Below are 18,823 nucleotides of genomic sequence, written 5' to 3'. Positions count from 1 at the left end.
CTCATCACATTATCTACAAAGCGAGGGACGGCAGCTCCCCGTGACGGCTACGTCAAACACCACGTACGCCGATGTATCAGATACTGGTGCTGACAAGATATGTGCAACCGTATCACCTGTACCTTTACTACAGACTGCCATCACATTACGTTCAGCACTTCGGAGATACCCTGTAAAAAGGGTGGTTTCTCAGAGGACCCAACGTACAGACCTGCCTGCGGGTGGCAGCAGAGAACGCCCCACTACTGTACGCAGACACCTAGGCTGAGCGCAGTACTTCAGGAGCGGGTAACACTAGAACGCCCCGGTAACTGTACACCCTAAGAGCTCAGATACACAACTGCCAGGTACCAGTGACTTAAGGGATTACTTCACCTACAATACAAGATACCATATCATACTGATCCCCATACCATATATACAGGAGCTACTGACAGCATCATTTTACAATTTCCAAACATACAGCAAAAAATATCATAAATAAAATCTGAATACATTTATAGCACCTACCCTGAGTCTTCTGTCACCTCTTCTATAAACCCAGAGTCACACCTCGGGCAGATATACTCCTGCAATGACAAAAGGGAAACCTGTAAGACGGGGGGAGGCGGTCCATGGTGCCGCACGACACGACGGGTGCAGACCAGTAGGGCCTGGCGCCTGTCTTTAGGCGACCGCTAATAGACCAGCATAGAAAAAGGGGGTTTAAATGGAAAGAATACAACATGGGGGATTTCCAAAAACGGGAAATAGTAATGAGCGAGGATGAGAGACGCAGATGTGGGCAGGGACAGTGAATATGCGAGACACAGGCCGCGTCTGTAGGCCATATGGAGATACTTGACGTGAACTGCTCTGTATATTTATATTCACACCGTGTGCGTGGGAACAGCTCTGTATATATGTCAGGAAGTATATTCTCAGGTGTTACCGGATCTGCACCGGCTCCTTCATTGCTCATTAACAAGGTTGGTATCCGGTCTTTAGCTCGACACTCATTAGGTTGACCACTATTGGTCGACATGCTTAAGGTCGATATGGCAAAGGTCGACACATGAAAAAAGGTTGACATGAGCTATACACTTTTATAAAAATTTTTTTTTACTTTTTCATACTTTACAATTAGGAATAGTAACCTGTGACAAGCGCACCTAATGACCGTGTCGACCTATTTCAGGTGTTGACCTAGTCACTGTCGACCAATAGTGGTTGCCCTAGTTACTGTCAACCCAACGAACCACACCCAACCAGGTGGCACCCTATATACCAACGTGGTATAGAGTAAGCCTGCTCGGGGAAAGCAGATCTGAGGGGCAGGTGCAGAGCATTCTGGGTCCATCCTGAGATCAGGTGTTCTGTTTTGGGGCAGGCGAGGGGTATTCTGGCATACACGTCTTGAGACTACAGGTGATAGCTCAGGCTGCCCATCGCTGGTTTATAGCACAGGGTAAAAGGACAGTGAGATAACAGGAACGCCGCTGTGCTGGCACATTAATGACATTACAGATCATCAGCAGACCTTTGTACATAACAATATCTGAGCAGTCACTTTTAATCACAACTGTTAATGAGATGGCGTCTCCTTAACCCAGGTGACTTTACAGCAGGTGATCTGGGGTAGAATCCCTGCGGGCCGGCCAGCTACAGGTAGGCCTCTAGGACCCAGCATTATATAGCTACACTGCCCGGCCATAAGAGTGCACGCAATATGTTACTGTACAGAGACCATACACAGCACTCAGGTCTGCTCTCAGCCACCTGCTGCTCCTCGTGTCCTGTACCTCTGGGCAAGGTGCACTGAGTAACCAGGGGGGAGATGCACTGCAGTTGCTGGGTAACCAGCCATCGCCTCTGTGCACGGCAGCTGCCTGACGAGCGCCCCTGTGAGACACGACACCCCCATCTGTCATCTTCTCAAATAAACAGGAGAGCCCAGGACGGATTAATACGGAATCAGCCGAGCAAGACGCATCCACGGCGGTCTGTTCTCTCATCCCCTTCCAATATTCTAATCGAGCGCAGGCAGGAATCCACCACAGAGTAACGTCAGGCATCAACCAAGCCAGCGCTAAATAACAAAAGCGTCAGCCTACACCTAGACATAATAACAGTCATCTGACAGCAGGTTTGTGTACAGATTAGACAGACGCTGGCGGAGACAGGTAGCTGCGGTGCGGACGGGGCTCCTCCTGGAGAGGTGATGTGTAAGAAGCCAGCTGTATTTATAGACTCTCAGCCTCGCCGACGCAAATCCCGGCAGACACCTTGTCAGGTTTATTATAGTATCCCTGCGGCGTTGCGTCACAGACCCAAAATAGACTGACGAGTGGAAGGAAGGTTATCGCAGAACGCTGCGTATACATCCTATTTTCTGACAGGCTGCGCCGCAATATCACACCGGGCACTGTGTAATGGCTTCCATCATTCTTACAGAGTGGGCGGAGCTAGGCCGTACGTGCAAGGAGGAGACGCGGCTCCGGCGTGACAGAACGGCGGTGGTGCAATGTTTAAAAAGGCAATTTTGAAAGTCATAGTTCTTCAAATAAAACTTCCTCATATGTGGCAGCGTTTTAGAAGGAACCCCCGCGTCAACCCACAGCGGAGGCGCTCTTGTGGCTGAAATAATATTCATGAGTATGGGTATGAGGCACCGCGACATGAAAATGTAACTCAGCAGGACATACGAGGACACCACTCAGGAAAATACAACTCAATATAGGTCAGGAAGAGGTTCGAGGCACCATTCATGAAAAGGTTACACAGTAGAAGGTATGAAGCTGCAATCATGAAGTTAGACCTCTGTAGGAGGTGGTATGAGGCAACAATCTTGAAAATGTTACTCAGTAGGTGGTATGATGCATAAATTATAAAATCATACCTCAGTAGAAGGTATGAGGCACCAATCAAGAAAAACTCAGTAGGAAGTATGAAGCACCAATGACAAAAATATAACCCAGTAGGAGGTACAAGGCACTAATCAAGAAAATTTAACTGTAGGAGGTACGAGGCACCAAGCAGTGTCACGGGTAGGTTTCATCGGCATGAATATTAGTTCAGCGCATGATGTGGTTGCCGCCTCAGACGAAGGAGCACACACTTCCCTACACAGAAAATGCCGACTCCATCTTAACGTCTGGTAGTTGTATAGCCGATTTAATATAAGGATGCCTCATACATGTGCTCAGTTACATCACTTGTGCATTATATTGTATAATCCTGTTGGTGACGAGGATCTGAGGATTACGGAGCGGAGGATGCAGGAACTGAGCGGCCGATCACCTGCAGGCTACACACAGTACGTAATGGCCCAGATTTCTGTGAAGTCACCTTGTAACGGAGCAGGATGCTGAGGAATTGTGCCGGCAGGAGGAGGGGGGGGGGGGGGGATGTTACAGCAAGGGAAAATAAGAATTTACTTACCGATAATTCTATTTCTCATAGTCCGTAGTGGATGCTGGGGACTCCGTCAGGACCATGGGGAATAGCGGCTCCGCAGGAGACAGGGCACAAAAGCAAGCTTTTAGGATCACATGGTGTGTACTGGCTCCTCCCCCTATGACCCTCCTCCAAGCCTCAGTTAGGTACTGTGCCCGGACGAGCGTACACAATAAGGAAGGATCTTGAATCCCGGGTAAGACTCATACCAGCCACACCAATCACACCGTACAACTTGTGATCTGAACCCAGTTAACAGTATGATAACACAGAAGTAGCCTCTAAAAAAAGATGGCTCACAACAATAATAACCCGATTTTTGTAACAATAACTATGTACAAGTATTGCAGACAATCCGCACTTGGGATGGGCGCCCAGCATCCACTACGGACTATGAGAAATAGAATTATCGGTAAGTAAATTCTTATTTTCTCTAACGTCCTAGTGGATGCTGGGGACTCCGTCAGGACCATGGGGATTATACCAAAGCTCCCAAACGGGCGGGAGAGTGCGGATGACTCTGCAGCACCGAATGAGAGAACTCCAGGTCCTCCTCAGCCAGGGTATTAAATTTGTAGAATTTTACAAACGTGTTCCCCCCTGACCACGTAGCTGCTCGGCAAAGTTGTAAAGCCGAGACCCCTCGGGCAGCCGCCCAAGATGAGCCCACCTTCCTTGTGGAATGGGCATTTACAGATTTTGGCTGTGGCAGGCCAGCCACAGAATGTGCAAGCTGAATTGTACTACAAATCCAACGAGCAATAGTCTGCTTAGAAGCAGGAGCACCCAGCTTTTTGGGTGCATACAATATAAACAGCAAGTCAGACTTTATATATATATATTTTCAGGGCCCTGACAACGTCTAGCAACTTGGAGTCCTCCAAGTCCCTAGTAGCCGCAGGCACCACAATAGGTTGTTTCAGGTGAAACGCTGACACCACCTTAGGAAGAAACTGGGGACGAGTCCGCAGTTCTGCCCTGTCCGAATGGAAATCAAATATGGGCTTCTGTAAGACAAAGCCGCCAATTCTGACACTCGCCTGGCCGAGGCCAGGGCCAACAGCATGGTAACTTTCCATGTGAGATATTTCAAATCCACAGATTTGAGCGGTTCAAACCAATATGATTTGAGGAATCCCAACACTACGTTGAGATCCCACGGTGCCACTGGAGGCACAAAAAAGGCTGTATATGCAATACTCCCTTGACAAATGTCTGGACTTCAGGAACTGAAGCCAATTTTTTTTCTGGAAGAAAATCTACAGGGCCGAAACTTGAACCTTAATGGACCCCAATTTGAGGCTCATAGACACTCCTGTTTGCAGGAAGTGCAGAAATCGACCTAGTTGAAATTTCTTCGTGGGGCCTTCCTGGCCTCACTCACGCAACATATTTTCACCACATGTGGTGATAACATTGTGCGGTCACCTCCTTCCTGGCTTTGACCAGGGTAGGTATGACCTCTTCCGGAATGCCTTTTCCCTTAGGATCCGGCGTTCAACCGCCATGCCGTCAAACGCAGCCGCGGTAAGTCTTGGAACAGACATGGTACTTGCTGAAGCAAGTCCCTTCTTAGCTCCCGAGGCCATTAGTCCTCTGTGAGCATCTCTTGAAGTTCCGGGTACCAAGTCCCTCTTGGCCAATCCGGAGCCACGAGTATAGTTCTTACTCCTCTACGTCTTATAATTCTCAATACCTTGGTTATGAGAAGCAGAGGAGGGAACACATACACCGACTGTAACACCCACGGTGTTACCAGGACATCCACAGCTATCGCCTGAAGGTCTCGTGACCTGGCGCAATACCTGTCCCGTTTTTTGTTCGGGCGGGATGCCATCATGTCCACCTTTGGTCTTTCCCAACGGTTCACAATCATGCGGAAAACTTCCCGATGAAGTTCCCACTCTCCCGGGTGGAGGTCGTGCCTGCTGAGGAAGTCTGCTTCCCAGTCGTCCACTCCCGGAATGAACACTGCTGACAGTGCTATCACATGATTTTCCGCCTAGCGAAAAATCCTTGCAGTTTTGCCACTGCCCCCTGCTTCTTGTGCCGCCCTTTCTGTTTACGTGGGCGACTGCCGTGATGTTATCCCACTGGATCAATACCGGGTGACCTTGAAGCTGAGGTCTTGCTAAGTTTAGAGCATTATAAATTTGCTCTTAGCTCCAGTATATTTATGTGGAGAGAATTCTCCAGACTTGATCACACTCCCTGGAAATTTTTTCCCTGTGTGACTGCTCTCCAGCCTCTCAGGCTGGCCTCCGTGGTCACCAGCATCCAATCCTGAATGCCGAATCTGCGGCCCTCTAGAAATGAGCACTCTGTAATCACCACAGGAGAGACACCCTTGTCCTTGGATATAGGGTTATCCGCTGATGCATCTGAAGATGCGATCCGGACCATTTGTCCAGCAGATCCCACTGAAGAGTTCTTGCGTGAAATCTGCCGAATGGAATCGCTTCGTAATAAGCCACCATTTTTACCAGGACTCTTGTGCAATGATGCACTGACACTTTTCCTGGTTTTAGGAGGATCCCGATTAGCTCGGATAACTCCCTGGCTTTCTCCTCTGGGAGAAACACCTTTTTCTGGACTGTGTCCAGAATCATCCCTAGGACCAGCAGACGTGTCGTCGGAACAACTGCGGTTTTGGAATATTTAGAATCCACCCGTGTTATCGTAGAACTACTTGAGATAGTGCTACTCCGACCTCCAACTGTTCTCTGGACCTTGCTCTTATCAGGAGGTCGTCCATTTTCTTTGAAGACGAATCCTCATTTCGGTCATTACCTTGGTAAGGACCCGGGGTGCCTTGGACAATCCAACGGCATCGTCTGAAACTGATAGTGACAGTTCTGTACCACAAACCTGAGGTACCCTCGGTGAGAAAAGGCAAATTTTGGGACATGGAGGTAAGCATCCCTGATGTCCCGGGACACCATATAGTCCCCTTCTTCCCTTCGCTATCACTGCTCTGAGTGACTCCATCTGGATTTGAACTTTTGTAAGTGTTCAAATATTTCAGATTTAGAATAGGTCTCACCTAGCCTTCTGGCTTCAGTACCACCATATAGTGTGGAATAATACCCCTTTCCTTGTTGTAGGAGGGGTACTGTGATTATCACCTGCTGGGAATACAGCTTGTGAATTGTTTTCAATACTGCCTCCCTGTCGGAGGGAGACATTGGTACAGCAGACTACAGGAACCTGCGAGGGGGAAACGTCTCGACATTCCAATCTGTACCCCTTGGATACTACTTGTAGGATCCAGGGGTCCTGTACTGTCCCAGCATCATGCTGAGAACTTGGTAGAAGCGTTGGAGGGCTTCTGTTCCTGGGAATGGGCTGCCTGCTGCAGTCTTCTTCCCTTTCCTCTATCCCTGGGCAGATATGACTCTTATAGGGACGAAAGGACTGAGGCTGAAAGACGGTGTCTTTTTCTGCAGAGATGTGACTTAGGGTAAAAAACGGTGGATTTTCCAGCAGTTGCCGTGGCCACCAGGTCCCATGGACCGACCCCAAATAACTCCTCCCCTTTATACGGCAATACATCTTTGTGCCGTTTGGAATCTGCATCACCTGACCACTGTCGTGTCCATAAACATCTTCTTGCAGATATGGACATCGCATTTACTCTTGATGCCAGAGTGCAAATATCTCTCTGCGCATCTCGCATATATAGAAATGCATCCTTTAAATGCTCTATAGTCAATAAAATACTGTCCCTGTCAAGGGTATCAATATTTTTAGTCAGGGAATCCGACCCAGCCACCTCAGCTCTGCACATCCATGCTGAGGAGATCGCTGGTCGCAGTATAACACCAGCATGTGTGTGTATACTTTTTAGGATATTTTCCAGCCTCCTATCAGCTGGCTCCTTAAGTACGGCCCTATCTGTAGATGGTACCGCCACTTGTTCTGATAAGCATGTGAGCGCCTTATCCACCTTAAGGGGTGTTTCCCAACGCGCCCTAACTTCTGGCGGGAAAGGGTATACCGCCAATAATTTTCTATCGGGGGAAACCCACGCATCATCACACACTTCATTTAATTTATCTGATTCAGGAAAAACTACAGGTAGTTTTTTCACATCCCACATCATACCCTTTTTTGTGGTACTTGTAGTATCAGAAATATGTAACACCTCCTTCATTGCCCTTAACGTGTGGCCCTAAAGGAAAATACGTTTGTTTCTTCACCGTCGACACTGAAATCAGTGTCCGTGTCTGGGTCTGTGTCGACCGACTGAGGTAAATGGGCGTTTTACAGCCCCTGACGGTGTTTTAGACGCCTGGACAGGTACTAATTTGTTCGCCGGCCGTCTCATGTCGTCAACCGGCTTGCAGCGTGTTGACATTATCACGTAATTCCATAAACAAGCCATCCATTCCGGTGTCGACTCCCTAGAGAGTGACATCACCATTATAGGCAATTTGCTCCGCCTCCTCACCAACATTTTCCTCATACATGTCGACACACACGTACCGACATACAGCACACACATAGGGAATGCTCTGATAGAGGACAGGACCCACTAGCCCTTTGGGGAGACAGAGGGAGAGTTTGCCAGCACACACCAAAACGCTATAATTATACAGGGACAACCTTTATATAAGTGTTCCTCCCTTATAGCATTTAATATATATTCATATCGCCAAATCAGTGCCCCCCCTCTCTGTTTTAACCCTGTTTCTGTAGTGCAGTGCAGGGGAGAGCATGGGAGCCTTCCCACCAGCATTTCTGTGAGGGAAAATGGCGCTGTGTGCTGAGGAGAATAGGCCCCGCCCCCTTTTCGGCGGGCTTCTTCTCCGGAGTTTGTGATATCTGGCAGGGGTTAAATACATCCATATAGCCTCAAGGGCTATATGTGATGTATTTTTCGCCATACAGGTATTATACATTGCTGCCCAGGGCGCCCCCCCCCGCGCCCTGCACCCTCCGTGACTGCTGTGTGAAGTGTGCTGACAACAATGGCGCACAGCTGCAGTGCTGTGCGCTACCTGATGAAGACTGAGAGTCTTCTGCCGCCTGGTTCCGGACCTCTTCAATCTTCAGCATCTGCAAGGGGGGTCGGCGGCGCGGCTCCGGGACGAACCCCAGGGCGAGACCTGTGTTCCGACTCCCTCTGGAGCTAATGGTGTCCAGTAGCCTAAGAAGCCAATCCATCCTGCACGCAGGTGAGTTCACTTCTCTCCCCTAAGTCCCTCGATGCAGTGAGCCTGTTGCCAGCAGGACTCACTGAAAATAAAGAACCTAAAAACTTTTTCTAAGCAACTCTTTAAGAGAGCCACCTAGATTGCACCCTGCTCGGACGGGCACAAAAACCTAACTGAGGCTTGGAGGAGGGTCATAGGGGGAGGAGCCAGTACACACCATGTGATCCTAAAAGCTTGCTTTTGTGCCCTGTCTCCTGCGGAGCCGCTATTCCCCATGGTCCTGACGGAGTCCCCAGCATCCACTAGGACGTTAGAGAAAGGGGGGGTACACGTCAGACAGGGAAGGGCAATTGCTGACATCACACCACCTCCGTTCTCTGCAGTATGCGCAGAACCTGTCAGACCTGCTCAGCACCCACCCACAGATTACCAGGTCTAGCTAACCCTACCTGGAGGCTGCGGCCGGCACCCACTACATACACTACCTGGAAACCATCTCCTTGCACCACTCCAGGGCTGAACACAGATAAAAGCTCCAGAGTCCTCTATGCAGAACATACACATAACCTGACCGGGCCGGCGGTCACTATACGGATGTCCAAGGACCAGAATTGAGGCTGAATGAACATGGACACCTGCAGCAGTAAATGCAATGATGGGAGTGACACAGCCACGTCCTCCCGTCCCAGGATAAATGTCATGCTGGAATCTGGAACTAGTATCTGTATACAGAAGCCCCCACCATGGCGTCCGCTGTGATCCGGGCCTGGGAGGATTACAGTGACATACAGCGTGGTCCCGTGTTTTGGGCGCCACGGTAAGTAACGGGCGACGGACCGAACAATTCAATTGTTTCTGGGAGCCCATTACTGCGCTTATCGCTCCCAAAAGTCTGGGTTTAGCCCCACAGTGTAAAGTCATGGTTAGGGCGCCCAAACCACAGACTATCCGTACGTCTGCTCGCCACCTCAGGAGGCTGCAAGCAGAAGGGCGTCCACCGCAGCCCTCGCGCCCCAACAGGGCAACAATTGAATTGCTCCGTCGGGTGGCCATTAATTAGCTCCTCCAGCAAAATAACTGAATTATTGGGAGAGATATGTGAAAGCTTGGAGAAAGATAAGGTTGGCGAGAGGTAAAGTACCAGCCAATCACCTCCTGTCATTTTTCAGACACAGCCTGTAACATTGGATGGTACTTTATCAATCTCCCCCTATGTAAGAATAAAACCACACAGTGCTATTCCATAGGCAAATCAGTAATGTTTCAGCCAACAGGCCAGAGATTCAGGTTGTTACCCGAAACAAACTGACCACATGAGCTTGCAATCTAATATAAGTCACAATAGGAGAGAAAAATCACAGCCGATAAAGAGGACCTTGCATCCTCCATGTAAAGGGTACCTCTGGTTAATGCTGTAATATTACCCGACATCCCACAGCTACGGCCAAGTCTGTATGTAACGCAGGTATCTGTACAGCGTATTAGAAATTAAATCAGCGCTGCTGGAATAGGAGCCAAGGCCAGGATTACAACGTGCAAGATGGAGCCTGCTGGGTATAGAGAGAACATGAGCAGCGGTTACCCCCGCAGCAATATATTACATTATACTTTATAATATCGCCTGGAGGATGGAAAAACTCATCTTCATCACTACAAGCCCTGTGCACCACACAACAGGACATAATTCACATGACTCGTGCCCGGGAGGAGGGGGAAGGAATTTTCCTATGCACAGCAAACATCCTGTCAGCAATTCTAAGGACACTGCCTAAAGCATAATAAAGGCCATGGTGACCGATAACAGAGGGCAATAGCTTACAGTGACGTAGAACACGATTACACCAAGGAGTAACACGTAATAAGAATAAGAAGCTGTTTATTCCGCCGCCACCGCTCAGCATGTTTAAGCCAGATTAAAATGACAATGATATTAAGAGCAGCTTTAAATATCTGCATTTCATATTTCTGTGTCAAAGACGGCAAGAATCTGCGCTTTAACTCAGTGACGCGTAATTCATGCAAAAGACCCTAGCGATGGGGCGTATGCACAAAGCCATTAAAGATGCCGGCGTACACCCGCATAATGACACCAAACTGTGGTTCATTATACCCGCCTGCTCCCGACAGCTCTGCCCCTTACTGCCGTCAGACACTGCACCAAGTGGCGCTACCGTCACATCTCAAGTGTGAGGTCACCCGTGTTTCCAGCGAACCGGAAACCGTCTTATTTGCAGCCTTTGTATAAAGTAATGAAATCTTACCATGGAAAGGAGGTGATAAGGTCTGTACAGTATAATAACAAGGCAGTTTATTGAAGAAACTCAGCAAGTTGGGAGGTGTGAAGCTTTCACAGAAATATGGCAGTGGGCAGAGTGTAATCTCAGATTTTGTGCTGACTTGTAGGGAACAGTACACCTCACCTTCATCTATAACATAGATGGAGCTACTGAGGGAAACAGACCGTGCAGATTTAGGGGTTGCTGTGTGAGGGTGGATGATGCAGCAAGTACCTTCATACACTGACCCCCATCCAATATCTGCAGCTCCCTCGGTGCGGGGAGAAGGGGGGGGGGGCAGGGGGGAGAGGTGGCAAGAAACAGCGTCACAGCAGAAATCCAGGAAGCCAGAAAAGATCCAGACAGAGATCCAGAACCTCAAAACTAGAGGCAGAGGAAACGGAGATGACAGTGTCTAAAAATACCCCCAGGGATCACACGTGTGTCTATTATTCCTATACATGGATATTTAACCCCTTAATGACCGGGCTAGTCTGCAATTTTGCTACAGGGCATGTCAAATATGTGCAGGTTCCAGCGCAACACTTTATTCGGATTTAGGTGAAATGTATTATTATTTTTTAATAAACGTAATTATTTAATCTGGGTGTTCTCAGACCTGGTAGTACCCCCGGTGATCATGTGACCATTAGTGAGTGTACGGCAGGAGGTAGTACAGCATCCTGTATACACTGCATCACATTCTACTGACCGAGCAGCCATTGATCAGTTCAGCGATAACCGGCGGTCTGCTCATGTGCCGCAATAATCTCACAACAGCGCTCGCAATGAGGATTTATTCGCAAAGCGATTGACAGTCAGGGGCCACTTTGGGGAGGTATATTGGGGTGTGCTTTATCTGTGCTGGGATCACCAGGAGAGATGGAAGCCCTGCCATAAGCATGTTCTACAAGCCATCATAAATACCATGATTAGTAATAAAGCGGAATGTTTGATTCGTCGATGAAGATGAACAGGACATCTTCCCCTTTCCTTAAATGCCACCAAAACAGCTGTACACTCAAACAAATACATCTCTTAAATGTTAGTCAATGTAAGCTGCCATATGTCTGCAAAAGTCCATCACACATCCAGCTACAATCAATTATAACATAAGAGTATCTGTGCTCCCACAGCCTAACCCTAACCTGCCCCCCCTGGTGGTGCCTAACCCTAACCTGCCCCCCCTGGTGGTGCCTAACCATAACCTGCCCCCTGGTGGTGCCTAACCCTAACCTGCCCCCTGGTGGTGCCTAACCCTAACCTGCCCCCTGGTGGTGCCTAACCCTAACCTGCCCCCTGGTGGTGCCTAACCCTAACCTGCCCCCTGGTGGTGCCTAACCCGCACCTGCCCCCTGGTGGTGCCTAACCCGCACCTGCCCCCTGGTGGTGCCTAACCCGCACCTGCCCCCTGGTGGTGCCTAACCCGAACCTCCCCCCTGGTGGTGCCTAACCCGAACCTCCCCCCTGGTGGTGCCTAACCCTAACTTCCCCCCTGGTGGTGCCTAACCCTAACCTGCCCCCTGGTGGTGCCTAACCCTAACCTGCCCCCTGGTGGTGCCTAACCCTAACTCCCCCCCTGGTGGTGCCGGTCCATAACCTGCCCCCTGGTGGTGCCGGTCCCTAACCTGCCCCCTGGTGGTGCCGGTCCCTAACCTGCCCCCCGGTGGTGCCGGTCCCTAACCTGCCCCCCGGTGGTGCCGGTCCCTAACCTGCCCCCCGGTGGTACCGGTCCCTAACCTGCCCCCTGGTGGTGCCGGTCCCTAACCTGCCCCCTGGTGGTGCCGGTCCCTAACCTGCCCCCTGGTGGTGCCTAACCCTAACCTGCCCCCAGATTGTGCCTAACCCTAACCTGCCCCCTGGTGGTGCCTAACCCTAACCTGCCCCCTGGTGGTGCCTAACCCTAACTTCCCCCCTGGTGGTGCCGGGATCCGGTCTGAAGATCGACAGTATCTAGGTCGAAAATGTTTAGGTCGACCACTATAGGTCGACAGTCACTAGGTCGACATGGATGGAAGGTCGACAGGGTTTCTAGGTCGACAGGGTTTCTAGGTCGACAGGGTTTCTAGGTCGACAGGTCTAAAGGTCGACATGAGTTTTTAAAAAATAATAATCTTTTTTTGAATTTTTTCATACTTAACGATCCACGTGGACTACGATTGGAGCGGTAAAGTGTGCCGAGCGAAGCGGTAGCGGAGTGAAGGAACCATGCCCGAAGCATGGCGAGCGAAGCGAGCCATGCGAGGGGACACGGTGCACTAATTTGGGATCTCGGTCACTCTACGAAGAAAACGACACCAAAAAACAAAAAAAAAAACAAAAAACCTCATGTCGACCTTTAGACCTGTCGACCTAGCACATGTCGACCTAGAAACCCTGTCGACCTTCCATCCATGTCGACCTAGTGACTGTCGACCTATAGTGGTCAACCTAAACATTGTCGATTTGATGAACCACACCCGTTGGTGCCTAACCCTAACCTGCCCCAGATTGTGCCTAACCTGCCCCCCTGGTGGTGCCTAACCCTAATTTCCCCCCTGGTGGTGCCTAACCTGACCCAGATTGTGCCTAATCCCCCTCCCCACAGCCTAACCCTGACCTCCCTCCTGGTGGTGCCTAACCCTGACCTCCCTCTTGGTGGTGCCTAACCCTGACCTCCCTCCTGGTGGTGCCTAACCCTGACCTCCCTCCCTCCTGGTGGTGCCTAACCCTGACCTCCCTCCCTCCTGGTGGTGCCTAACCCTGACCTCCCTCCTGGTGGTGCCTAACCCTGACCTCCCTCCTGGTGGTGCCTAACCCTGACCTCCCTCCTGGTGGTGCCTAACCCTGACCTCCCTCCTGGTGGTGCCTAACCCTGACCTCCCTCCTGGTGGTGCCTAACCCCGACCTCCCTCCTGGTGGTTCCTAACCCTGACCTCCCTCCTGGTGGTGCCTAACCCTGACCTCCCTCCTGGTGGTGCCTAACCCTCCTCCCCACAGCCTAACCCTGACCTCCCTCCTGGTGGTGCCTAATCCTAACTTCCCCCCTGGTGGTGCCTAACCCTGACCTCCCTCCTGGTGGTGCCTAACCCTGACCTCCCTCCTGGTGGTGCCTAACCCTGACCTCCCTCCTGGTGGTGCCTAACCCTGACCTGCCCCAGATTGTGCCTAACCCCCCCTCCCCACAGCCTGACCTCCCTCCTGGTGGTGCCTAATCCTAACTTCCCCCCTGGTGGTGCCTAACCCTGACCTCCCTCCTGGTGGTTCCTAACCCTGACCTCCCTCCTGGTGGTTCCCAACCCTGACCTCCCTCCTGGTGGTTCCTAACCCTGACCTGCCCCAGATTGTGCCTAACTCCCCTCCCCACAGCCTGACCTCCCCTCCTGGTGGTGCCTAATCCTAACTTCCCCCCTGGTGGTGCCTAACCCTGACCTCCCTCCTGGTGGTGCCTAACCCTGACCTCCCTCCTGGTGGTGCCTAACCCTGACCTCCCTCCTGGTGGTGCCTAACCCTGACCTCCCTCCTGGTGGTGCCTAACCCTGACCTCCCTCCTGGTGGTGCCTAACCCTAACCTGCCCCAGATTGTGCCTAACCCTCCTCCCCACAGCCTAACCCTGACCTCCCTCCTGGTGGTGCCTAATCCTAACTTCCCCCCTGGTGGTGCCTAACCCTGACCTCCCTCCTGGTGGTGCCTAACCCTAACCTGCCCCAGATTGTGCCTAACCCTCCTCCCCACAGCCTAACCCTGACCTCCCTCCTGGTGGTGCCTAATCCTAACTTCCCTCCTGGTGGTGCCTAACCCTGACCTCCCTCCTGGTGGTGCCTAACCCTGACCTCCCTCCTGGTGGTGCCTAACCCTGACCTCCCTCCTGGTGGTGCCTAACCCTGACCTCCCTCCTGGTGGTGCCTAACCCTGACCTCCCTCCTGGTGGTGCCTAACCCTGACCTCCCTCCTGGTGGTGCCTAACCCTGACCTCCCTCCTGGTGGTTCCTAACCCTGACCTCCCTCCTGGTGGTTCCTAACCCTGACCTCCCTCCTGGTGGTTCCTAACCCTGACCTGCCCCAGATTGTGCCTAACCCCCCTCCCCACAGCCTGACCTCCCTCCTGGTGGTGCCTAATCCTAACTTCCCTCCTGGTGGTGCCTAACCCAGACCTCCCTCCTGGTGGTGCCTAACCCAGACCTCCCTCCTGGTGGTGCCTAACCCAGACCTCCCTCCTGGTGGTGCCTAACCCAGACCTCCCTCCTGGTGGTGCCTAACCCAGACCTCCCTCCTGGTGGTGCCTAACCCAGACCTCCCTCCTGGTGGTGCCTAACCCAGACCTCCCTCCTGGTGGTGCCTAACCCTGACCTCCCTCCTGGTGGTGCCTAACCCTGACCCCCCCTCCTGGTGGTGCCTAACCCTGACCCCCCTCCTGGTGGTGCCTAACCCTGACCCCCCTCCTGGTGGTGCCTAACCCTAACCTGCCCCAGATAGTGCCTAACCTGCCCCAGATTGTGCCTAACCCTAACCTGCCCCAGATTGTGCCTAACCTGCCCCAGATTGTGCCTAACCTGCCCCAGATTGTGCCTAACCCTAACCTCCCTCCCCACAGCCTAACCCTAACCTCCCTCCTGGTGGTGCCTAACCTCTCCCCCCCCCCACAGCCTGACCCTGACCTGGTGCCTGATTCTAACCTCACCCCTCCCCGCAGCTTAACCCTAACCTCCCCCCATGGTGACTAACCCTAACACCCCCTTACTAGCTACCCCCAAATGGTGCCTTATCCTGACCGCCCCCGGACATAACCCACCTGCTACATTTACGGTCAGGTATGCAGGCTGTTGGGATTCTGACAGGTGTCTGGATTCTTACTGTTGAGATCCTGCATATTATCCTCATCCCCCCGTGATACTCCCACAAGATAGAACTGCATTATCGTCACTCAATTCTCGCCCTGAAATGCCCATTTTCCCGCACAGCGAGATCACCCAATATCTGCCTTACTCCATTACGCAAACACACAGAGAATTCACTTCTGCGCTGTACACTAAAACTCACACTTTATGACCATGAAAAAGACGCCTCTTACTCAGAGTCAGGCCCAGTGTCTCTCATGGGCTATAATAAGCCGTTTCTATGTGTGCTGGCCGGCAGCCTGGTGTCCCTACCTGTGTGTGTGTGTGTGTGTGTGTGTGTGTGTGTGTGTGTGTGTGTGTGTGTGTGTGTGTACATGATGGGGGTGATAGAGGAAAGAGAGCAGGCAGACTGTCCGTACGCTGGGGCTACATACTCCATAAATGCTGCCTCTTGCTGCACGGCCTTCCCTCAGTCAGAAGTGAAAGTTTATCTAGACAGACTGACTTGGATAAGGTCCAAACGCCGTTAGCAATAATCATGATTATATCTCACACTGGTGCTTTCGGTTTACAAGGCCGGGACTTCCCGAGTGATGCTATGGTCATTCAGACTGGCCACGGCAGTAGCGACGCCATGTTTCTCCCATCTACCGATAATCGGTCACTTGTGTGGGCGCCGGCACTGCGTACAAACATGAAGGAAGCTCTCTTTATTCAGCAAGTTGTTCAGCTATTTCCCAGGATGCTTCCCCTACACCTTTGTCACCGACTAATGCAAACATTACAGGCAGCATTCCTCCTGCAGGACTTTACCTGAGGTTTCCCACCATCTGCCCCCAGGCCTCTCCTATCCATCCTGCACAGATTCCAGACCCCTAAGAACGGGATTCATTTAGAAAGACGTTGACATTTCCTACACAGTATTCCCTGGCGGATACAGCCCAGCCCGCAGCCGGAGGGTTGCCAACTGCAAAAAGGCTCCTTTATGACAAAGGTGCGATGGCATCTGCCAGGCTGGGTATGAATCAGGTGACTTCTCCCCGTCATGTTTCCGATGTCATAACTCACACGGCTGGCCCCCGGGCAAGAGAAAGTGAATCCGTCACATCTCCACCCAGGGTGAGAAAGCAGAAAGCGGCTGTCTGATTAAGGAGTCCGTCTCTCTCGCTCTCTCTGGAGTTATTTTAAGTGTCTGCCAACGCTCAGCCAGCAGATCCGAGATGGATTTACACCCCCTCTTCCAGAAAACACTTCAGGGCGTTCAAACCATCCTATCAAAAAGCGTTGCTTCAAATAGCAGGGCTCCCCAACCCATACCGCAGGTGGTATAGCAGACACCTCTAGAGGGAGGGCAGCAGGGGGCAATGACACTACTGCAGTGTCTGTATACAATGCTAGTACTCACATCTTTCCATGGCTCTGCAAGTGGCGGCAAATTAATACTCCCCTGTAGTACCCACTTGTGAGACAGGCTCCATGTCATATCAGAAACACAAACCCCCTGGCATGGGAGAACGGGCAGCTCTGAAGGTTGGAATCTGCCTCATCCACTCCAGCAGCCAGGTCGCAAGCGCGTAACTCCACTTGGAATTACTGCTGCGTCGCCACAAGCGGGAAACACATACGGAATCTTTAGGATGTTTCCAGTCTATCAACGAGTACAAAGAGCAATAAGGAAACATTTAGCACACAGGAGACAGTTGGGGAAACCCCTAGGTGGGGAATCCTGAATTATTGTTACACTAACAATGCTGGGAATAGGTGAGAGCTATAGTAATAGTATAACGTCAGGATGCAATGCCGGGAATGGGTGAGAGCTATAGTAATAGTATAACGCCAGGATACAATGCCGGGAATGGGTGAGAGCTATAGTAATAGTATAACGCCAGGATACAATGCCGGGAATGGGTGAGAGCTATAGTAATAGTATAACGTCAGGATGCAATGCCGGGAATGGGTGAGAGCTATAGTAATAGTATAACGCCAGGATACAATGCCGGGAATGGGTGAGAGCTATAGTAATAGTATAACGTCAGGATGCAATGCCGGGAATGGGTGAGAACTAAAGTAATAGTAGAACACCAGGATACAATGCTGGGAATGGGTGAGAGCTATAGTAATAGTATAACGTTAGGATGCAATGCTGGGAATGGGTGAGAGCTATAGTAATAGTATAACGTTAGGATGCAATGCTGGGAATGGGCGAGAGCTATAGTAATAATATAACGCCAGGATACAATGCCGGGAATGGGTGAGAGCTATAGTAATAGTATAACGCCAGGATACAATGCCGGGAATGGGTGAGAGCTATAGTAATAGTATAACACCAGGATACAATGCTGGGAATGGGTGAGAGCTATAGTAATAGTATAACACCAGGATGCAATGCTGGGAATGGGTGAGAGCTATAGTAATAGTATAACACCAGGATGCAATGCTGGGAATGGGTGAGAGCTATAGTAATAGTATAACACCAGGATACAATGCCGGGAATGGGTGAGAACTATAGCAATAGTATAACGCCAGGATGCAATGCTGGGAATGGGTGAGAGCTATAGTAATAGTATAACACCAGGATGCAATGCCGGGAATAGGTGAGAGCTATAGTAATAGTATAACACCAGGATGCAATGCCGGGAATAGGTGAGAGCTATAGTAATAGTATAACACCAGGATACAATGCCGGGAATGGGTGAGAACTATAGCAATAGTATAACGCCAGGATGCAATGCTGGGAATGGGTGAGAGCTATAGTAATAGTATAATGCCGGGAATGGGTGAGAGCTATTATAAAGCCAGGATGAAATGCTGGATACCTCCCTATCCTCTAAATCAGACATAATCAACTTCTGTCTCCAAGCATTGTGGAACTACAAGTCCCAGCATGCAATAACCACACACGTTAGGATTTATAGCTCCACAGCAGCTGCTGAACAACAGGTCACCCATATAACTCATATAATTCACCAAACCCAGCCAAATCTCATCCTAACCCTCTGTTCTACGCTCTCTATATACCCCATCTGCGTCACCCGTCTGTCTACCCCTCCCCTTTAGATTGTAAGCTCTCACGAGCAGGGCCCTCTTCCCTCATGTGCTTATCCTTTTCTTACTTTAATAATCTTCAACTGCATCAAC

The 18,823-nt window shown here is 50.8% G+C and overlaps 1 protein-coding gene across 1 annotated transcript in view; it reads right to left on the bottom strand.

Moving 5' to 3' along the window:
- RNF115 (ring finger protein 115) overlaps positions 1–18,823 on the bottom strand; it is a 32,330-nt gene that overhangs the window by 9,349 nt on the left and 4,158 nt on the right. The window contains exon 2 of the mRNA XM_063946884.1: positions 511–569. Coding sequence (XP_063802954.1) covers positions 511–569 — 59 coding nt within the window. The remainder of the gene's footprint in view (positions 1–510; positions 570–18,823) is intronic.

Source organism: Pseudophryne corroboree, chromosome 12 (genome assembly GCF_028390025.1).
Source record: "Pseudophryne corroboree isolate aPseCor3 chromosome 12, aPseCor3.hap2, whole genome shotgun sequence".
Classification (NCBI taxonomy): domain Eukaryota; kingdom Metazoa; phylum Chordata; class Amphibia; order Anura; family Myobatrachidae; genus Pseudophryne; species Pseudophryne corroboree.
The sequence above is the reverse complement of the archived record's forward strand: the minus strand, read 5'-3'. Positions and strand labels throughout refer to the sequence as shown.